The sequence below is a fragment of the Anopheles coustani genome, chromosome 3 (genome assembly GCF_943734705.1).
Source record: "Anopheles coustani chromosome 3, idAnoCousDA_361_x.2, whole genome shotgun sequence".
Classification (NCBI taxonomy): Eukaryota; Metazoa; Arthropoda; class Insecta; order Diptera; family Culicidae; genus Anopheles; species Anopheles coustani.
The window spans coordinates 44,901,417-44,924,186 of NC_071288.1; the positions used below are offsets into that span (position 1 = coordinate 44,901,417).

The 22,770-nt window shown below is 40.8% G+C and overlaps 2 protein-coding genes and 6 non-coding genes across 15 annotated transcripts in view; 1 reads left to right on the plus strand and 7 right to left on the minus strand.

Moving 5' to 3' along the window:
- LOC131272157 (uncharacterized) lies at nucleotides 1-2,627 on the plus strand. The gene is made up of 3 exons (XM_058273798.1): nucleotides 1-1,060; nucleotides 1,131-1,215; nucleotides 1,289-2,627. Exons 1-3 carry the CDS (start codon nucleotides 41-43, stop codon nucleotides 2,338-2,340), a joined length of 2,157 nt encoding a protein of 718 aa, XP_058129781.1. The 5' UTR covers nucleotides 1-40; the 3' UTR covers nucleotides 2,341-2,627.
- The window catches only part of LOC131272159 (hrp65 protein-like), a 26,788-nt gene continuing 6,640 nt past the window's right edge, over nucleotides 2,623-22,770 (minus strand). For 2 of the 8 annotated variants that reach the window (XM_058273801.1, XM_058273800.1), the window contains exon 5: nucleotides 20,034-21,514. In XM_058273801.1, coding sequence (XP_058129784.1) covers nucleotides 21,302-21,514 — 213 coding nt within the window. In that variant the 3' untranslated portion in view covers nucleotides 20,034-21,301. Of the gene's footprint in view, nucleotides 2,781-3,017; nucleotides 3,853-4,048; nucleotides 4,136-4,342; nucleotides 4,393-4,583; nucleotides 4,636-4,829; nucleotides 4,882-5,078; nucleotides 5,131-5,323; nucleotides 5,376-5,569; nucleotides 5,622-6,065; nucleotides 6,118-6,307; nucleotides 6,504-7,629; nucleotides 7,893-8,685; nucleotides 8,797-9,001; nucleotides 9,097-9,268; nucleotides 9,374-9,593; nucleotides 10,132-10,214; nucleotides 10,266-10,359; nucleotides 10,444-20,033; nucleotides 21,515-22,770 lie in introns of those variants that run through there. The other 6 variants (XM_058273804.1, XM_058273802.1, XM_058273808.1 and 3 more) reach the window with 6 other exon arrangements.
- On the minus strand, nucleotides 4,217-4,285 carry LOC131261580 (small nucleolar RNA U18). Its single transcript, XR_009178197.1, has one exon. It is a non-coding gene; the product is annotated as a small nucleolar RNA U18 (small nucleolar RNA).
- On the minus strand, nucleotides 4,711-4,781 carry LOC131261582 (small nucleolar RNA U18). Its single transcript, XR_009178199.1, has one exon. It is a non-coding gene; the product is annotated as a small nucleolar RNA U18 (small nucleolar RNA).
- LOC131261583 (small nucleolar RNA U18) lies at nucleotides 5,451-5,521 on the minus strand. The gene has a single exon (XR_009178200.1). It is a non-coding gene; the product is annotated as a small nucleolar RNA U18 (small nucleolar RNA).
- On the minus strand, nucleotides 5,698-5,768 carry LOC131261584 (small nucleolar RNA U18). The gene has a single exon (XR_009178201.1). It is a non-coding gene; the product is annotated as a small nucleolar RNA U18 (small nucleolar RNA).
- LOC131261581 (small nucleolar RNA U18) lies at nucleotides 5,947-6,017 on the minus strand. Its single transcript, XR_009178198.1, has one exon. It is a non-coding gene; the product is annotated as a small nucleolar RNA U18 (small nucleolar RNA).
- On the minus strand, nucleotides 6,194-6,264 carry LOC131261587 (small nucleolar RNA U18). The gene has a single exon (XR_009178203.1). It is a non-coding gene; the product is annotated as a small nucleolar RNA U18 (small nucleolar RNA).

Genomic DNA, 22,770 nt, shown 5'->3' on the forward strand with positions numbered 1-22,770 from the left:
ATATAGTACTGCGCTTGCAATTCGATACTCTTGCAGAAAGATGAGTTCGGACAAAAATGTTATTGACGAAAGTATGGACGATGGGTTTCCATCGAATTTCCTCAGCACGTTCTCTGATAAAATGGATTCAGAATTACAATTGGAGAATGCACAAATTAGGACCGCACAAATTGCACAGGAAAGGCTAAAAAAATTCAACGAAGCATGGAACATTCCTCCATCGACTAGCTCGGAAATACCTTCCACCAGCACCAACACCATTCGTCAAACGCCGGAGGCTTCTTCAACGACGGCATCGGAGAAAAAGGAACCAAAACAACCTTTGGTGTTACCGGCACAAACAACTGATCCCACGGCCTTAACCTCTGCTCAAAGTTTGCTTGGATCACCGTCATCTTTGGAAATTATTGAAGACACACCACACCCTTCTACGTCGAGCGGTAGGAGATTGAACTCGAACAATCGGGGCACAAATGCCGGCGGCAGACGTCGGTCCGTTTCAGATGAGGACGAAAACGATGACTACGAAAATGAAAACCAGCAGAGACGAACTGGTCATTCCCGGCGAACCCGGCCGTGCTACATTGGCCGCAGTCGTAGCCCGCCGGAATCTCGTAGACCTCGCAGACGGCGGTCGCGTACACGAAGCCGCCATCGTAGCCGCTCCCCACGCCGTGCACGCAGCCGTTCCTGGTCTCGGGAATCTCGCTCTTCTCGCTCCAGCGAACGCGAGGGACGATCCAGAGGTTCTAATCGTCGTGGCCGTTACATCGACCAACCGGCGGTACATGAAGCCGTCGCACCATACATGATGGCGATAATGCAAATGGTGGCTGGCGGATGCAACCTTCCGATGCAACCAGTTTTACCTGGCCAAATGGCTAACCCTTTTTGGCAAGCTTCATCGGCAAGCCAGATACCACCAGCAACGGTGAATCAACCGCCACCTTCGACATCATCATCCAGTGATCCCCGTTTATTGTCAAATGTTATTAACTCAAACCAAATCCCAACGCCATCGAATGACGGGGGAAAAGAACACTACGATGGTACCACGGAGGTAAGAAAGTATTTTTCCCAAAATTTTGCGAATCACATAAAATAATCACCTTCTACCTTTTTTGTTGCAGCTTTTTCTGGAAGGTAGAATGCGCTTTGGACAATACCTACGTGAGAAACCATCGAATAGCGGTCTCCGTAATATAAATCCTAAAGGTACAGATTGAAAAGGTTGAATAGAAAATTATCATTTATTAATTCTCTTTTTAACCTGCTACCTACTTTTCAGTGTGCGAACGTGTAAAAGAGGCCATATCCATTCTGGAGCGTCAAGAGACGAAGGAACAAACGGGCAAATTTTTCTTTGTGCCTCCATCTTATTACAGCACAAAGCGCAGGATGGAAACCCGATCCCCGTTGATTTGCAACGATCATAATGTCCTTTTCGGGCTCACGTCCAACTTGCGCGAGGCAAAACTTTGCGAACCATTCAGCAACGTGAATGGGAAACTCAAATCATTGATCGCAAAACTCGGCCTCGACGAGGGAGTTGTATCGCAGCAGCTGGAAAAGTGTGCTCATGCCAAAAACACCAACAACAATCTTGGGGACGCTAGTGGATCCTCCCGTATAGAGGCCATTTCGACGCTACCACCTAAACCCGGCAGTACCAGAGTGCGACACGTGATTGAACGGGGTGTCCAAACGGAAGGATACGCCTGTAGCGATTGTGTCGAGCGGACCAGAAAAACCTTCGTTGCAACGGGCTCGCAGACCATGATCGTCGTCAAATGCAAAACGGATGCAGCCAGCCAAACCCCGTCCCAGCTCGGGCAAAATCCGTTCGTGCCCAAAATCACCCTGGAGAATCTCACCACTAGCCAAATCGAAACGATCGAAGCGATCGTGCAGTTCATTCGCACCCGCCACGTGACCGGACCCGTCGATGCTGTGCAGCACGCGCTCAGCAAGGACAGCACGGCACGGACCGTCATGGGACCGACACTATTTCAAAGCGCCCAAAGTGTGATGTCAATGATGACGGAAAATCCACGCCATGCGATGCCACCGCAACCGCCGCCATCATCATCTTCGACGCCGTCGTATGCGTGTTCGGCTGGCAGATATATCGTTAGTTTCCAACAGCATGTACAAACGAGTCGGCCGACCGTGAACAACAACATGCAGCAGCCTCAGATTCCACCTCCGGTCCCACCTACCACCCATGGTGGTCGTTACTTCCAACCGTACAACAATTCCTTGCCGTTTCAACCGGCATGCTATCCGGAGCAGCCATTGTCGAAAAAGGCTAAGAAAAGATTGAACAACAAAAACAGATAGACGGTGTCTGCCGACGTCACTTCCGACCATGAAACTGTCACTGAATGCTCGCGGAAACGAAACTCTCTCGTGGGACAATTTTTGCTTCTTTACCATATTGGCCTTTTAGCTTAACTTTTATTTCCTTCTTTTTTTCTATTTTCTCAAGTTACAATATGATTCCGTGCGTCACGCACGAATCGAATCATTTGATCATTTATTCTTTGCAATTATTTTGAAGAAAACTGCATTTTAAATGCGCTTCGGAAATGTAAAAAAAAAATCAATAAAAAATGAACTAAATTGAATTTAACATAATCATGTGTTTTATTTAGATTACAACAGTAGATGTATATTCCGACATTCATAAAACACACAATCCAAGCACCCAAATCGACTGCAAATGGGATTATCACATCACAGCAGTTGAACCAGATCGATGACTAGCATAACCGAAATTTCTGAAAGTAAAAGGGAAAAATGACATCAAAATTAAGCTTCCATTAAGATCATATTCACACAGATTTAGCAGCGTATAGCAGGGATAAAGGTTATCAGAATATTTGCTTATCGATCACAATTCGTCAGTCGGGAAAAGAAGACAATTTATATAAGTTTAGTTTCATCATAATAATAAATGCCATCTTTTTGTTCATGGTTTTCACAGTGCAAGAAAATTAAGTACAAAATCGACTTACCTTTCCTTCACCAAGAAGTGAATCGACAGGCGTACGCGCTAACGGATCCCTCAGCATAAATTTGAAATATTATACACGTGAATAAGGCGTTTCAATTCTACTTTTTTACAATATATAGTGTTACTAAATTTCTCTCATGAATGACGGGAATGATGAAAGGCTTGACACATTGAGAATCGTCATTAGATTTACTTGTTTTAACTAACTGTCGGCATAGTATACGAAGAACTCGCACAAACTAAATACAATCATAAATTCTTATTAATTGTTCGTTCATAAATGCACTGGTGTTGACAATTGATTATTTGTAACGATATCGCTTACGATGCCGATAAAAAAACAGACAGAAGTTGTCTCATGGATTACGAAACTCAGTTTCATTTTAAACTGTCGAGATGGTTTAAAAAATGTATAATAGCTTGCCATTATCGTGGTACCATGTTTTGCTAAAGTTAGCTGCAATGTTTACTGGAACCTCCTTATCGATTTTGTGTAAACAATGCCCGGAGGTATCGCAAACAACATCGCTTAATCTAAACAAACATCGTTAAAAAGTTCGTTCATAAATGCACTGAAATTCTTAAAAAAAAAATGAGCGATTGTTTAAACAGCACGATATTGTTAGCGATACCGACCATTATCAACAGAGTGCATAAGTTGTTCCATTAACATAAAAATCCGAAATACGAGCCTTTTCTAGCTGCACAAGTAAGTTTTGCTTTGTAAACTACCAACGCACGTGATTTCAAACGTTTCTACTGGAGAAAACCTATCATCGGGTACGCCTGTAGTTTTTCATATAATAGTTCCAAGGCAGATGGATCACAAAAAGAATCTGTAAGTAGAAGAAAATAAACAATATTTAATTTTACATTGAATTCAAAGAGTATAAGAATATTGTAGAATAGCAGTATCAGAATATATTGGTATCGATCACAAATCGTCAGTCGGGAAAAGAAGACATTGATTTGATTTGTATCCTCATAAAATTATACATGCGTTCAACAACTTTTACGCAAACAATAACTTACCTCTGTAATTTGCCTATCGAAGCATCCAAACTGTACGAAAATCGCATGTCTTTGTAAGCTCCTATATCTAGTTCAGGAAACTGATGACTGGAAAAACAAGAAGGAAATAGTGCTTTGTTAACAGCTGGCTACTCGTCGTATCTGCATGTTTTCAACCTCTAAGAGAACCAGATTCAGTAATTGGAGAAGATTAAATCAAATAAATCATCAACACGGACCAATTATTTTCATCATAAAGGAGTGAATTATGTTTCTCTTCGGTTTAATGCAATCAAACAGTAAAACAATACATACCTGTGACGGTTGCGTAAATCCAGCTAACGAGTCTTGATCACCACAATTAACTGTAAAAAAAAGTAAATGCTAATTCAATAACCTTTTAACGTTCTATAGACAGGTAATGCATGTGTGTAAAAGATAACTAATCAGAAAAGGTTTAAGATAGAATCATGAAATTTCATAAACACGGACCAAATTTTTCATCATTAAATATACACAGTAGAGTACGGGTTTAAAACCAAATGTTTCAACTTACCATTTCAAACCGGATAACTAAATGCATCTTGAGTCCTGATCGCCACAATTAACTGTAAAAGAAGTAAATGCTAATTCAATAACCTTTTAACGTTCTATAGATAGACAATGCATGTGTGTAAAGGATAATTAATCAGAATATAGGTTAAAGATAGAATCATGAAATTTCATAAACACGGACCAAATTTTTCATCACAAAATATACACACAGTAGAGAACGGGTTTAAAACCGAATGTTTCAACTTACCATTTCAAACCGGATAACTAAATGCATCTTGAGTCTTGATCGCCACAATTAACTGTAAAAAAAGTAAATGCTAATTCAATAACCTTTTAACGTTCTATAGATAGGTAATGATGCATGTGTGTAAAAGATAACTAATCAGAAGATAGGTTAAAGATAGAATCATGAAATTTCATAAACACGGACCAAATTTTTCATCATAAAATATACACACAGTAGAGTACGGGTTTAAACCCAAATGTTTCAACTTACCATTTCAAACCGGATAACTAAATGCATCTTGAGTCTTGATTGCCACAATTAACTGTAAAAGAAGTAAATGCTAATTCAATAACCTTTTAACGTTCTATAGATAGACATGCATGTGTGTAAAGGATAATTAATCAGAATATAGGTTAAAGATAGAATCATGAAATTTCATAAACACGGACCAAATTTTTCATCATTAAATATACACACAGTAGAGTACGGGTTTAAAACCTAACGTTTCAACTTACCATTTCAAACCGGATAACTAAATGCATCTTGAGTCCTGATCGCCACAATTAACTGTAAAAGAAGTAAATGCTAATTCAATAACCTTTTAACGTTCTATAGATAGGCAATGCATGCGTGTAAAGGATAATTAATCAGAATATAGGTTAAAGATAGAATCATGAAATTTCATAAACACGGACCAAATTTTTCATCATAAAATATACACACAGTAGAGTACGGATTTAAAACCAAATGTTTCAACTTACCATTTCAAACCGGATAACTAAATGCATCTTGAGTCTTGATTGCCACAATTAACTGTAAAAAAAAGTAAATGCTAATTCAATAACCTTTTAACGTTCTATAGATAGGCAATGCATGTGTGTAAAGGATAATTAATCAGAATATAGGTTAAAGATAGAATCATGAAATTTCATAAACACGGACCAAATTTTTCATCATAAAATATACACACAGTAGAGTACGGATTTAAAACCAAATGTTTCAACTTACCATTTTTCAAACCGGATAACTAAATGCATCTTGAGTCTTGATTGCCACAATTAACTGTAAAAAAAAGTAAATGCTAATTCAATAACCTTTTAACGTTCTATAGATAGGCAATGCATGTGTGTAAAGGATAATTAATCAGAACATAGGTTAAAGATAGAATCATGAAATTTCATAAACACGGACCAAATTTTTCATCATAAAATATACACACAGTAGAGTACGGATTTAAAACCAAATGTTTCAACTTACCATTTCAAACCGGATAACTAAATGCATCTTGAGTCTTGATTGCCACAATTAACTGTAAAAAAAAGTAAATGCTAATTCAATAACCTTTCAACGTTCTATAGATAGGCAATGCATGTGTGTAAAGGATAATTAATCAGAATATAGGTTAAAGATAGAATCATGAAATTTCATAAACACGGACCAAATTTTTCATCATAAAATATACACACAGTACGGATTTAAAACCGAATGTTTCAACTTACCATTTCAAAGCGGATAACTAAATGGCAGTACGTGACGAAATGGCATTTGAGGTCGGTGGTGCTGAGGTATGCGCATCTTTTCGTTATCGCAAAAGGAATCTGCCCGCTTTAATTTGATTATGATAATTAAGATCATCGACTTTCCTTTTTGCTGATTTTCCGCTCCAGATACACCATTTATAGACCGCTTCATTTACTGTAACGTAAACCAAAAAAAAATATGTCAACGAAATTTCTTCGATACACTCGGCCACATTTTTGTGAAAGGATTACCGTAGAAGCACCATACTTGGCGCGGGTCCAAACTTGGCGCACTTTCTAATATTTTCTTCGATATTAGACTATTTCCAAAACATTTCAGCCAAAAATATGTAGTCAAATATTTGTTTATGTTTGTACAATACATCCGCATCAAAACATGTTATTGGTTTTTGGTTATTGAATGTATATTTAATTAAATGAAAAATTCCATCCCTCAAGTGCGCCATTTTTTACCCGCGTTAGCAACGCTGCTAAGGAGATGGTGAAACTGTTTCCAATCATTTATCCGCAAAAGAAAAATTATTAGGGATTTTTTTTATCAGAAACTGTTAAAACGTAAGTATTTCCAATGAAACGTGGTTAGATTCGGTACTTTTTGAGGTTTTATACCAATTTTGAAGCAAAAATATTTTGCGCCAAGTTTGGCTCACAGTGTTCCTAATTATTCCCCGTGGAGAATATGAATGTTTGCGCTGCTAGATATTTTTGAATCATAGAAGGCTTTGATGAATGAAGATTATAAAAGTTAGCGATGAGATAGTTTTATTTCCACGAGAGAAGCCAAAGTCCGCGGCAAAAAAAGCAAAATTGTTTTTTAAATTGCTGTTGAAAAGTGTTTCTATTGTTTTAAGTTGAATTTTGAATAAACCTGTTGAATTTCATGAACTACATCCAATTTGTTTTGAGTGCGCCAAGTTAGGAACACATCGCGCCAAATAAGGAACATTGCAAAAACCATGCGCCAAGTTTGGAACATAATGTGCCACACAAAGAGTTTCTGAAACATGAAGAAATATTAATTTAAGAGTTTCTTACTTATTTTTCTTATATTCTATGGTAGTCAGGCTAGCACTGTGCAAAAAATGGTATGATTTGACCGTACATTGATTTGGTTATTCAACTTTTTATGCAGAATTTCCTTAACTGCGCCAAATATGGTACATCTACGGTAAATCAGAAGTGGTTTAAAGGACTAAATCAAATAAATCATCAACACGGACCATAATTATCATCACAGTAGGCCTGCACTACGTTACGAAAATAGAGGATTATAAACTTACCAAACATGTTGCTAGCTGTTCTTCTTCTTCTTTGCGTAACGACCTCTTGGTCATGCCTGCCCGTTAAGGGCTTACGAGACTTGTTTCCCTGTTGTACGTGGATAGTCAGTCCTCTCGTACAGGGTCAGTCCTCTCGTCCGGTCTCGGTTGAGATTCGAACCCACGCCGAACCTGCTAGCTGTTAAATTTGCTTTTAAATCAACTGCAAGTACACTTCCTTGTAAGCCGCTTCTGCTGTTTGGCATTTTCATCAGTTTCAGCACCTGTAAGAAAAATAAACGAAAATTTTTTAGTCAAAATATATTACGAAAATCCTTCATAATCAAAACTTGTTGGCATCAATCAGACATAACAATTTGAATGAGTTCAGCAGCCATTAGTTGTTGTTATCATTTCGATCAAACGGTAATTCGATTTTCATCATATTAAATCTACCATGATTGGGTCAAGAAGTAGTTTCAGAACTCACCTAAGCCAGCCTGCCAAGCCAGGCAATGGAGTTGAGAGGATCTGGATTGAAGCTGTTGCCTTTCCATCAGTTTCACCACCATTCTCTGTAAGAAAATATAACAAAATTCATTTAATCAAAATGTATTATGTAAACATTTAAAATCACGACATTTTGGCATCAATCAGACATAACAATTTGAATGAGTTCAGCAGCCATTAGTTGTTGTTATCATTGCTATCAAACGGTAATTCGATTATCATCATATTAAATCTACCATGATTGGGTCCAGAAGTAGTTTCAGAACTCACCTAAATCAGGCGGCAGGCAATGTTATCCCGCGGCGTCCCTTCCGAACAATGTTGAGATCTGGATTGCACCTGTTGGCAGTTGTAGCAGCTCTCTGTAAGAAAATATAACAAAATTCATTTAATCAAAATGTATTATGTAAACATTTAAAATCACGACATTTTGGCATCAATCAGACATAACAATTTGAATGAGTTCAGCAGCCATTAGTTGTTGTTATCATTGGTATCAAACGGTAATTCGATTATCATCATATTAAATCTACCATGATTGGGTCAAGAAGTAGTTTCAGAACTCACCTAAGCCAGCCAAAGCCAGGCAATGTTATCCTGTGGCATTCCTCCTTTCGAACAAAGTTGAGAGGATCTGGATTGAAGCTGTTGCCTTTCCATCAGTTTCACCACCATTCTCTGTAAGAAAATATAACAAAATTCATTTAATCAAAATGTATTATGTAAACATTAAAAATCACGACATTTTGGCATCAATCAGACATAACAATTTGAATGAGTTCAGCAGCCATTAGTTGTTGTTATCATTGCTATCAAACGGTAATTCGATTATCATCATATTAAATCTACCATGATTGGGTCCAGAAGTAGTTTCAGAACTCACCTAAATCAGGCGGCAGGCAATGTTATCCCGCGGCGTCCCTTTCGAACAAAGTTGAGAGGATCTGGATTGCACCTGTTGGCAGTTGTAGCAGCTCTCTGCAAGAAAATATAACAAAACTCATTTAATCAAAATGTATTATGAAAAAAAATTAAAATCACGACATTTTGACATCAATCAGACATAACAATTTGAATGAGTTCAGCAGCCATTAGCTGTTGTTATCATTGCGATCAAACGGTAATTCGATTATCATCATATTAAACCTACCATGATTGTGTCAAGAAGTTTCAGAACTAACCGAAGTGTTTTCAGAACGATGTAAAGAAACTGGATAGCACCCGTTGCAACATTCATTAGTTGCAGCAACTTTCCCTGTAAGAAAATCAAACAAAATTATATTAATCAAAATTATATCAATTTAATATATATTATGAAAAACATTCCTAACCAAAACATATTGGCATCAATCACACATGAGTTCATTTGAATGAATTCAGCAGCCATATGATTTTAGTTATCCATGCTTTCAAACGGTAATTCGTTCATCATGGTAAAATATCCATTAAATATTTATAACTTTCCCACAACCCACCTGAGCCATGTTTTCTGCAGTCCTTTGTGACCCGACTGGCCGCTGCATCAGTCCCTAATAGAGGTAAGTTCCTTCAGCAATCGCGAGAGCGGCATTCTACAAAGCTCACGTTTGCCATTCGAAAGCTTCGTACATTTTTCTTCTTTTGGCGTGAGGACCTCCTTCGGTCATGGCTGTCCATTCAGGACATACCAGTCTTTTTCCACATTTGCGTATGTGTTGAATCAATCCTTTCGCATAGGGATGGAGGGGAGGTTCAATTCAAACCCACACCATCGAGGGGCCCAGCACTTCTCATAGGGCCGTTTTCTATCCGACGTAGCTGCACGGCCGATGCGCCGTCATTTACTTGTGCATCGTAATAATCAATTCCGATAAAGATGGAAGCCAAAAACGCGCATCTATTTCGTAATGAGTTCACTTATTTGAGGTTGTTTCCGACTCGAAGCAAATAATTCCACAACAGCTGATACAGCCGATATTTGTTACTCATTACTCCCAGGCCGTTAGAATTTATGTTAAAACATTCTCAAAAGTGCTAAAATGAGACAAAGGCAGAGAAAATTCCCGGAATTACAAATTTACCCACATACGCAAACACACTTCTGCAACATTATTTACCTGACGATTTTTACCCTGAGATTGCGGTTTTTTATTGTTTTTGTTGTATTGCTATAAATGAATAAGCAAGAGATAAAAATATATGCAATCAATTCTCATTGCAATCACTTAACTTTCTACTATATTTTAACTGTCTCCTACATACCTTCTTGTTGTTGGCGGTGTTCGATTGATTGTCCAAATTAGTGCCGAGAAACCGGAGGATTTCGGACAAGTATTCCTCTTGAAACTGTATCCAAGCAACAGGTGGAAAGGAAAGGTGTGTGTAAAGGATGGAATAGAATGAAAAATAAAATATATTAGTCACTTGTTGAGCTAATGCAAGAGGGAAACAAAGCAACCATGTTTTTGAGCAAATAAAATAAATTTGCTAATTTGCTCGTATTCTTTTTAAATCTGCTTATGTTATAGGCCATACATCCGCAAGAGAAATGTGCGTGTTGTTAAACCTCGTATAGGGTTCTATCCCCTGGATCATGGAGAATTTGTTCATGATTCCATATTATCTCACATTTGATTCATCTCTAACGTGTAAAGAACCCCCGCTTAGCACATGCTAAGACACATTATGATCAATTTATTATCGATCGGATGGGATCGCATGTATCGAACCAGAAGGAACACTAACTAAATTGTAAGGTTTAAAACGAGTGTTTATAGCGTTATCAAACGCAATATACTATGTCTTCACATCAACATATTCAGAATGGAACCTTCCCCCCAAACACAAACGACTTTCGAACGCAACTGCAACGGTGCAACCAATCTACGGTAAGAGATCAGAATATTCTGTTTTAAAAGTAAAATCCAAATGCGTTTGAACTTGTACACGGTGGTTCGCAGAAATATTCCTTTACAAACAGCAAAAGCCAGCAAACTTCCTTTATTGATGATCCTTCAACAAGAATTTTATTGTTTCATCAATCATCATCAGCACAGTGACAGCACTTACGATGGACAAATTCAACTGAATTTATCGTAGATTTCGGTGTCTAACTTTTTAATAAATTTTGATAAGTTTAATCACAATACTATTGAGTTTAGAAAACATATCATTAGCTTTTACAAATCAAATAATATTCTACATGACAAAACAGAGTTTTCTCTTTAAAGAAATTTGTTTTTTTGTTTTACTCCACGATTTCAATTTTTTATTGCAAAAGAGTTGCAAATACATGTTTCGACATTTAATGAACCTAAGCATCGGACATATTTTGTCACATACAAGATTCATAAACTTGTTTTTTTTTGTTAGTGACCCAATATCCACTAGTAGAACTAGGCCTCTCTCCGAAGGGAGTTAATGTGACCGAAAGACCGTAATGTATATTACACAGATAGGTGGACAGCCGGTCGCAACACCAAGGAGAATGCCAAAACTGGAGATTCGATCCCACACCTCTAACGTGGTGTTTCCTGGTAACAAAATAAAACGTGGCTATAATATTTCTAGGCAGAAAACTCAAATCTTCTGGACGAATGATCAGACAATGGACCATATCTCTATTTTATCACCTTGACAAATTAACAAACGATCTACTTTTGTTATACTATGTCGACATCGCCAAGCAGGACTTCACCTCTTTTTCGAGAAGGGTTTCTTCTATCATCTTCTATCCAATATTACATCGAATATCGGAGATCAGAAATGGCTTTTGTATACCGAGGGGCGAAGAGAAATAGGTATTCGAACCCATTCATTGCGATATGTGCATTCCCAATGGATCTATATTGATTTAACACGTTAAGCGCTCTGCGCAAATTGCACTACTTTCCGTTCTGCCAGCGATTCGTAGAAACGCCGGCCTACCTAACGGGTTCTGTCGGTCCGAGCAGACCGACGCCGGCTTAGGGGAAAGAACACTGTCGGCCCCATGGGCCCGACGTAGCGCTTAACGTGTTAAATATTAGGTCAACGCATCACTGCGTGTGCGTGTGATTATTGTTTTTATACAACTGCTGTATCATTGTGGCGCAGCCACTGGTCATGTGAACTTCAGTTATGAAAAAAGGGTATATGTGTAGTAGCAGTATAATGCAAGTGAGAAGTTATTTAATAATAGGCATAACGACCGTCTTCTGGTATGATTGTTCGTTAACGGTTTACTAGACTTTTTTCTTCTTTCTGTACGTGAATAGTCAGTCCTTTTATATTTATATAGGGGATGATGGATCCGGTCTCGGTTGGGATTCGATCCATCATTTTATTAGATATCCGAGATTTGAGATTTTCCTTAAATTCACCCACAGGCGATCTTTCGAGGACTGTTTTAACATGCTTGCTTTTAGCTATTGAATATATAATACACATTCGCAAAAGAGCGTACCTGATGGCAATAAAATTGTTATCATCAGAACTCTGATCATGGTATCTCCAGTCTTGCGTGGACCACGACTAGGACGTTCCCGACAAAGAAACTCGTGATGAAGCGGGGGAATGTGCGACACATGGTTTCATTCAGAGTTTATAGGTTCCCTCAGAGCTACCATCCAAATTCGAAGTATAGCAATTTTGGTAATCGGGTATTCACATACATTTTTCGTGTGTCGGAAGGCTAACAAACGGCTAACAAACGGTGAATCTCAGTTCGCTCCCAGACGGACAGTATCATAATTAAGTCCCAAAAACCTCGGCATGGTCTGTACCGAGTCCTTCGAATCCACCAAAAACATGTTTCATTTCCTTAACATTTCATGTTGCCCAGCAAAACTCATACCTTTCTTTGCAAAGATACCGACTTTTCATTGAGAATATTTTGTCAAAAAAATAAGCACATAATTGTTATAGAAGATTCTATGTATATATCCATTCGCGATCTGTCATTGAAGAAGTTGGACTCGTTGCCAGTCAAAATGTTTCCCCCCCCATCGATTACCACCAATAAACCCAACACCAGTCCAACATACAGTCAAAGAGACCACTAAAGATCATGAACGAATGAGTTAAAGGCGCGGAATAATTCTTATTACTATCTTAAACGTAATTAAGAGAAAATATCTGAAAATTGTGCATAAACATTGTATATTACCTATAGAAATTGTACGTACTTCGCTCCCGATCAGCGGCAAGAAGATGCAAGAAGACATAGTTATGCCCACACCTGGCATGTAGAGAGAACGCACGTCACCGGTTTTAACTTTCATGCAGCATTGCCGCCCGATGATGGTTTGTTCACACAGCAGCATTGCACGGTACACTATTCGTCCAAAGAGAAGCGAGAGAACGCAGATCCTTTTGCGGAGTAGGTGGTATTGTGCATACCGTAATGGACCGACTTTCAATTTGTGGTGCTGGTTGTTCACAGTGGTGTACATTGTGAAAGTTTGTCGGACATGATATCCCAATCATGTCCATCACTACTTTCCAGCTAGTTAGATTGATAACATTCGACTTAGGAAGACATTGGTGAAATCAACACACAACACAAGTGGACTTACTTCCCGTTCTCGCTTAAAATTATCAGCGATATCACCTATTCGTTCGATTTTATCATCTGCCTTAGACAACCTTATTTGCGCCGGCAGGCCCCAAGTGATAACATTTATGGTTCGGAAACTGCAATTGCAGCGGGTGGAAAGATTCTTAGGCATTTATGAGAAGAAAAATAGTTACCAAATACCAGAACAACCATAAAAACACACTGCAGACACTTAAAGAAAGGAATTCCAACCAACGAAATTCAATGATCAATTCAAATTAAAGTCCTTCGAAGTCCAATATTTCTTACATGGAATACTCTTCTGCTCGAACTTATTACTCGAGGATATGCCAATTCATCGAAACACTATGGGCATGTAGTTTAGAGTTGAAATAACTATGAAAATCGACGATAACTGAGTGAGAAACAGATAGATTAAGAAAGAATAGGAGAATTAACATACTCATAATCAAATAATTAGATAAGAGCGGCAGAAGAACACGAGAACATTTTCACGAGGACACTAATTCTACTTTAAAAAACAATCATGGATCACAGATCGTTAAGTAATTTTACAATTTACAATTTTACAATTTACAATTTTATTTAGACATTTGTTTGCCGCTTGGGCTTTACAAAAAACATGGCTTAAACACTAACTTAGGAGGATTGAGGGACATGGGAGAGGATACGGGAACGGAATTGGGAGATGGAGATGTTGAAATCAAACAGGCCACTCACTGCATTGAAGGCCGACAGCGAGCGAAGCAATGGGTCGTTCTGGCCATACGTAGTCCGGCGAGTGGGAAGTAGAAAAGGAGGTCTATCGCGAAGGTGACGCGAAGGGATGTAGAAGGGTAAGGACGATAGGAGGAGAGGGGCATCAATGTTATGGAGAAGGAGGTTTGCAATAAACAAGGATTGGGAGGTCGCGTGTCGTTGCTGAATGGTTTGGAGACCAAGCAAATGACAGCGCGAAGGGTAGGGGGGAATAGGAGCTGTGGGGTCGTTTAAGAAACGTCGCACAGCAAGGCGTGTAAACTTACGCTGCACACCTTCCAGCCTGTTCATTGCTGTAACTCCCGCAGGGGTCCACACAACACAGGAGTATTCCAATATTGGGCGGACCCAGCAGCAGTACAGCGCCCTCAGACAAGAGGGGTCCCGTATTTCTACCGACATGCGCGTTATTAGGCCAAGTGCCCTGCTCGCTCTGTCCACAACGGAGTTAATGTGGTCAGAGAAAGTGAGTCGGTCATCCAGCCACACCCCGAGATCCTTCACCACAGATACCCTCGGAAGTGGAGTGCCACAAAGAGCGTAATCAAAGCAGATCGGATCCCGGATGCGGCCAAACGACACAACGTTACACTTGGACGGGCAGAGCACCAGGCCGTTCACGAGGCACCAAGCTGAGAAATCGTCAAGGGATCTTTGGAGGGAATGGCAATCCGGGAGGGAGGAAATCGGGAGGAAAATCTTAACATCATCGGCATATAGTAAGTGCCCCTCACCAGGAAGGACACCCACGCAGTCATTGATGAAGATGGAAAACAGGAGAGGACTTAGGACGCTCCCCTGAGGGACCCCAGAAGGACCCGCAAAGGGAAGAGAGAGGTGATTCGCCACTCTAACCCTATAGGAGCGGCATGTGAGGAAGGATTTGAACCACGAAAGCAATGGATCGCCCACACCGTGTCGCTCGAGTTTTGCCAACAGAAGGTTATGCGGTAGGCAGTCAAATGCAGACTTGAAATCTGTATAGACCACATCTACCTGGCGTCCAGATGTGATGGCCGGGAACAACCGAACCATGAGCGACATAAGATTTGCGGTGGTAGAACGGCGGGGCATAAAACCATGCTGGTGGGAGGATAAAAAGGAATGGATGCAAGGGAGCAGGAAGGAATGAACAACAGACTCGAGGACTTTGGAGACGGAAGATAGGAGGGAGATTCCTCGATAGTTGGAAGGAGTTGATCGACATCCTTTCTTATGGGTCGGAACTAACCAAGCTGCCTTCCACATCACCGGAAACACCCCCTCTCGCAAAGATCGCGAGAAAAGGCGAACCAAAATCGGGGCGAAAGCAGTCTTGCAGCTCTTTAACACATACGAAGGGATGCCATCAGGACCAGGAGCAAAAGATGTCTTCAACTTAGTTAGGGCAGTCAGCACGGACTCCTCAGAAATTGTAATGTGATTTAGGGACATGTCGGAGTAAGGTATCCGAGCAAGTCCCAATGAGAGGGACGCCGTAGAGCAAGCGGGATCGACAAACACCTGCGAGAAGTGTGTTGCGAACAGCTCACAAATGCTGGAAGGGGTGGAGGCAGTAGATGAGCCAGAGGATAAGGAAGGGGGGATTTGGGAGTTACCACGACGGGAGTTTACGTGGCGCCAGAACGACCGGGGGTTAGCCGTGAAGCGAGCCTGCAACCGACAAAGGTGCAACCCGTAACGGATGCGGTTGTATGACCGGTAAGCAGAGGCGGCGTACTTAAACACTTCACGACGGAAAGGGGTATGATAAGCGTGATAAACGCGTTGAGCGCGCTTCATGTCGGCCTTCAACACACGAAGATGTCTATCTGACCACAAAGGACTAGGAGGGGATTTCAGAGGCGGGCAACATAGAGGAAACAGCGATGTTAATACGGAGTTAAAGGTGGAGACAGCATCATCGAACGTTGCAGTATCATCCAGGAAAGACCAGTCGGTGTTGAGGAGTAAACGGTTAAGCTTCGCATTGTCGAGCTTTTGGAAGCAGAGCGGTCGAGGCTCACGACGACGGGTGGGCGCACGCCTCGCTAAGGTAGCGGGCGGAATCAGCAATGAAACATCGAGGGCCGGGTGGTAGCGGTCCTCAGGGACAAGCGGGAGCGGTGCGGTGGTAACGGGTGAACAGACAGCGGCTGCGTTTGCGTTAGCAAAGATCAAGTCCAACTGCCGGCCTTGAAGGTTTGAGACGCCCGATAACTGCAGTAGATCGTTGTGAGCCATGTCGTCGGCAAGCCGGAAGTTGCCGGAAGTGATGCGGTGCGGTGCGTAGGAGGTCGGTGAGGATGGGGCAATGCGCCAGCCTAGTGATGGGCAGTTAAAATCGCCGAACAGCAGCAGCATATCGCGATCTACCATCATTGCTTGGATATCCTCGATGCAGCTATTCAAATCATCCCAGACGGCTTCTGAGGAACTGATGGTGGGGGGGATATAAACAACCCCAACGTAAAGCGAGGATCGCCCAAGCTTTAAACGCACCCACAGGAGTTCGAGTGAGTTGAACGAATGCAGCACCAATGAGGATACGTAATTGGACGAACAGGCGATGAGGACACCACCACCACGAGATCGAAGGCTGTTACTTGAGTTGCGGTCCACACGGTAGACCACAAAAGTGTCATCGAACAAAAGCGATGATGGGACCGAATCATCGAGCCAGGTCTCGGTTAGTACGCAGACGTCGAATGCCGGAGAAGTGGAGGTGAGATAAAAGTCATGGACCTTTGTTTTTAAGCCTCGGACGTTTTGGTACGTCAAGTGCAGGGCATCTGTGCTGACCGGGCAGGTGACGGCAGGATCAGTGTGTGGTTGCGGCGAATCGCGAACAGACGTGTGGCGATCGATCAGGTGAGTAACGGCGGTCGATGCAGCGGGCTGAGGAGTCCCAACATACCCAGCCGACGGAACGGGGATTAAATGGCTCGACGGGGTGTGTGGCGGTGACGGAAGGGCCCGTGAGTCAGGACTGTGCTGAGTCATGCAGGTTCGCAGCGACTCGAAATCTCTCACGCGGAGCACGGTGGAACACAAATTCCCTAAATCCCAAGCCAAGGGGCCACGTGGACGGAGCCAGCGCCTTCGAGCGATAAGAGAGCGGCACGCCGACCTTGAAGGAGTTAAAGGACGTAGTGCACGGATCGCGATCCCTCGGCAATTGTTTAATAGTCACGATGTCTTCGGTGCCAATGCGTTGCTTGACCATGCGATCAACCTCAGCGTCGGAAACCGACGGGGCGATCCTGGTTATGAATAGCCAAAACCGCGGGGGTTTTTTAGGCACGGTTTGAAATGAGCTGGGCATCGTACCATGAAGGAGCCGCGGGGCAAGCTGGGCAGGTGGTGACGAAAGATCCGTGTGCTCGATTGCTGGGGTTACATTCAGCGTGGTGTCATAATTGGGGTCCTTAGTGTTGATTTCGTTGACGGTGTGCGTGGGAAGTGAAGCTGACGTATTCGTGGAATCAGTTGGGACAACGCGTTCCTCATGGACAGTGGGCCGGTCCAAGATAACATCATTCGTGTGCGTGTCGTCAGGCCGGTTGGTGATGTGATCAGGGAGATCGTCGGTGCCGCGAAAGGTGTGTGTATCTACGGACGTACGAATGGGGGCACTGATAGCAGTCAGATGGGTGCCGCTCAGTAGCGTAGGTGTGACGACCGATGATGAGGCAGTGTTGGTGCTGGCGGCCAGGGAGGCAAGACGCCGTTCGAGCGCCATGATGTCGTTCCGGACATCAACAATTGACGAGGCGAATAGGTCCCGGAGATCCGCCAATTCGCTGTGAGGACAAACGAGGCAATCCGGGCATCTCCAGGACAAGCCCGTAGCAGGCCGCTTGAGCTCCTTAATCACCGGTCCTGGCATGCCCAGGCATCCCGCCTTGTGATGGTAAACAGCTTTGCAGGAGCCGGCACATCTGTATGTGTTAGTGCCTGAAGCAGGCAAGGAGCAAGCACGACACAACTCGGCCATAACGACGCCAAACGAACAAAAGGCCAAAAATGTCAACACCAAGGGTAAATCAGCACCAAACGGGTTTACTAGGGTAAGCACAGAGTACCAAGGCAACTTTGTGCCGACAAGCAGCAAGTGAACGGAGTGATTTTCACTAATAAATCTTGACTGATCGCGGAGCGTGTAACTGGTGCGTGCGGTTAGAACGAATAGTAGTATTACGGAAACTGTAATACTTGAAAAACATTTCAAACGATGAAATAAAAATGAACACACGATCAGTGAAACTACTAAGCAAGTAAGAACTAAAATTAAACAATTCTATCCTAAACGTCACCCTTCTGCTGTTAAATATATAAATCAAATCAGCAAACTTTAACAATTAGTAAACGGTAACAGATAGAACAAGCCAAAAGCGGATGATGTTTCACAAAAATGATTTTCGAAGGGGAAGATAGACTAACGCCACATCTCTGCGTGAGAATCAACAAATGCTACTACGTACATGAAAGACTGACGCGATCACCAGGTTTTCCATCTCAAAAAAGAGTATCTTTATATTATTTGCTGTTCGATATTCATACACTATTTATCATCATCACACGGAATTTAAAATACATCAAATAATCATCGTTAATACATAAAATTTCTCCATTCATCGCTTCGCGTGCGCAACTGGTGTGGTGTTAAATACAAGATAGTAAGTATCATTTTAATATATGACAGTTCAATAAAAGTAACAACTGATACAACTCGTGAAAGTTCTGATTGTGGCACGTTACGTACTGGTACTGCCTTGCGCTGTTGTTTGAACCCAAAGCGTTGGTAAGAACATTAGGACGCACGGCTTGTTGTTTCAGATCAATATCAAAACGGCCATGAACAACCAATGTCTGAGAGATCGAAATGATCTGACACGGGGTAACGGTTGCCAAATATCTAATCAAAAGTGCTGACGGTACAAGGAATAAATTAATTTGCAACTTAAATAAATTGCTCGAGCTTACGAAACTCCAGTGACATTTTATAGTGCAAACATTTTCTATCCAGTGGCTCAGCTATTGGGCAGACATATACCACTGTATTTTCGCATGTATAACACATCCCCAATATGTCTAACTCTGATAACTAAAAACCAAATTTTTACACAATTCTTTTTAATTTTTTGAATTTTAGTACATTTGTCAACAGCTCTCCTTCATCGCATTCATCAAGCAAAAAACTGATTTCATAGTTTGCAAAATCTTTTCCAGTTCCAATGAGTTCCGTTTGTTTTCATATTTTGTAATGGAACTAAAAAATATTACGTACCTAATTACGAAAAGATACAAGTTAAACTAATTTTCCTTTGTGTTATTCCACTCCTAGTTTTCTCTGGAAAATCGTGGAAAAAAGACAGGCGAAAAATACGATAATTCCAATAACAGAAATCCAATTGTGAAGTGCACGTTTTGGATGATTCGAGTGGATTTGCGTATTACAAAAAATGTATGTTGAAGATAAGAAAGCATCCAGAATCGAAATAAAGCTCACTGTGTGCCCGATGTTCCATTATCGTGTGTGCTCCTTAAATAGTACATCTGAAAATAGGCCGGAATTCGCCGGGAAGGGTTCGTAAAGAAACAAGCCGTGGTAGTGTTTTAATGAAACAAAGTGAGCGTATACACTAAGAGAAGTTAGTAATGGTTCATTGATTATATTTTGAAAAGAGGAAACATAGAAAGTACATTACATTTAGTGTCACTGAATTGAGAAATTGAGCTTAACTGAGCAAATCCAGCACGCCATTTCTGAGAGCTCTGATGAGATGTAATATAATAATCAATAGTTTTACGACCGAAAAACAGGGACACACAATTTGAAAAGAACATAGGGGGGAGAATGTAAATTTGTTAAACTGCAACGGCACGGATGGGATTCTTATAACCCACCGCGCGCGAAATGTTGTTTGTGTGTGGGTGTGTAATAGGGCGTGTTGTTGATACGCGATAAAATCTATTCAATACTTCCTAATTTGAAGTATTTATGTGTTACATATTTCGTCTGATAAGCATGCTTCTTACTGCATGGTTAATTCCCTACCAAATAATTTGTTTCTTTGTGTGTGGTATGATGAGATGCTTAATGTTATTAATTTTCAAAATAGTCCTGAAGAACAGGTTCCTTCAGCTTAATCCTACTTGCACTAAATTTGTGTAACACCACGGTAGGTAGGAGTAAATGTGTAGATATAAACGTAATTCTAGAGTTTGCACAAGAGGTTTTTCTTGCATCACCGATGCAGAACGTACAACAACAGTTCATTGAAGTCATGTAGGCAAAAGAATAAAGCATATCCTCATTTCATTTCATTTCTTCGTTAATGTTCAACGTTGTCACGAACAATAAAGTAAGTGGTGGGTGAAAAACTTACATAAATTTGAGACAAAGCGTTGTTAAAGGGAAAAATCAATTTTCGAAGCTGTTATGGTTTGATGGTGGTGCGTTGGACATTGAGTGAGATGTCCCACATGTTTAGCAACGTTTTTACAAAGAATGTGCTTGCATCTATCCTGAACATCGAAAGTCATGATCGACCTAAAGCAGTAGGTAAGCTAGGCTACCGTACAGGGGCCAGTGGCACGTGTGCTTCTCGGTTAATTCAAATCGGGCAAAGTAGAGCATAGTAACAGCTGACTTTGTTACCTCTTTCCGCTGAAGGTCAAGAAGTTATTCAACAATACACTTGCTGCGTATAGGATGGAGTAAACTATTCAATGCCACATCCAACAGCAGCTAGTCAAGTCAGGATAGAATTTGACAATGGATTTGAAAAAAAAAACCATGGCGAAATTGGGGTCCGATGAAGCTGCAGAATAAGGAGTGTTACAGTAACCGCAGCACGGCATATGTCGGGTAGAAGATTGCAATAAGCGCGCTTCACTTGCGCCTTAGAAGCGTCTTCGCTTGTTCTGGAAATCATCGTTGTTATTACGACGTTCGGGCGTATTGTTCATCCAATTGTTACGATTGCCTCCGAAATTGTTGCCGCGCTGTTGCTGCTGCTGGTGCATTTGTTGCTGTTGCTGCTGCTGCTGTGGCGGTCCATCGTCGAAACGAGACGGTCGGTTCTGACCGTGATCGTAATCTCTGACCGTTGGTTCCTATATAGCAGGATCATAATAATTTATTGTGTTGAACAAAATTAGGAGCATGGTTATTTTTTCATTTAATTTTTAGCATTTACAGAAGGTTTCATTGGAGAGAGGGGGAGGATTAGAGTGGAGAGTGGAGCATGTAGTAAAAAAAATCTCGAAAAAAAACGAAAGATTTCAAAATTTCACAAAATACAGCAGGATGGAAGGCGGATTTTGTGGATCATATGGGATGGGAAAACTAAGGAAAGGAAACATTAACAATTTTAAATTGTGAATTAGAGCTTCGTCTTCGTGCTGCTCAATTCATAGCAGTGGAACTTGGAACAGACGGACTCGGAGATCATTGACACATAGCAAGGAGAGAGAGAGAGAGAGAGAGAGATACAAATATTGGCCAATCTAAAAATGTGTTTTACGGAAATGCGTTATCACGAAAAAGTTCATCATAAGATATGTAGAGAATACAAGAATAAGTTAATGTTTGGATCATTAACGTAGGTTCTTATATCCAGTTTCTGGAAAAATCATACAAGAAGCATACAGATAAGGGAAATTTTTTTTTTCGCATAATTATGTATAGAAAATAGATGACATGTGAGAAAAACGCATACAAAAATTAATAGGTGTTTTTAAAAGGCATCCCCATCACGCACGCACATGGGGAAAATTATTGAATGTAGTATTTCTTAAGAAATTGCGTCATAGAAATTATTGTCAAACAAAGTCCATGATTGATACGCTTATGAAATATGGCAACAAATTTATTGTATGGTGGAAGAGTTGAATTTATTCAAACGGACGTGGAAAGCCTTCGTTATCGAAGAATATTCTTAATAATTTTACATTAAATGTTAATTTAGATCAGGATTTGAAGCACAGACGTTTATGGTCGATGCTACTGAGTCGACTCTAAGAGTTATTATCGTAATTCCTTACAATACAAAACTTTATTTGCAATTATATAAAATATGTAAAAGCATAAAAACCATGTCAATGGTAATAGCTGATTCGAACTTAAACGACCATCACAATATAACTTGCGTAGTCACAGTAAATGAGCTGAATAATAAACTCTTTACGTAAGCATAAACGAACAAATGAAATTCGAAGTAGAATCGATCAGTTTGAAAGTAGTTTAAAACGGAATAACAGACATGTTAACAAACTACACATGTAACATGTTCGCTTAATAATTCATTCAGAATTTCATAGATTTTATTTGTTAGGATACTGAGAAGGAATGCGTGTGATTGAACAAAATC

What these genes read in the sequence shown, in the direction of transcription:
- LOC131272157 (XM_058273798.1), top strand. Translation starts at nt 41, where the DNA reads ATGAGTTCGGACAAAAATGTTATTGACGAAAGTATGGACGATGGGTTT. An exon ending in ACTACGATGGTACCACGGAG is followed by an intron (nt 1,061 to 1,130) that starts GTAAGAAAGTAT and finishes TTTTTGTTGCAG; the next exon opens with CTTTTTCTGGAAGGTAGAAT. An exon ending in CCGTAATATAAATCCTAAAG is followed by an intron (nt 1,216 to 1,288) that starts GTACAGATTGAA and finishes CCTACTTTTCAG; the next exon opens with TGTGCGAACGTGTAAAAGAG.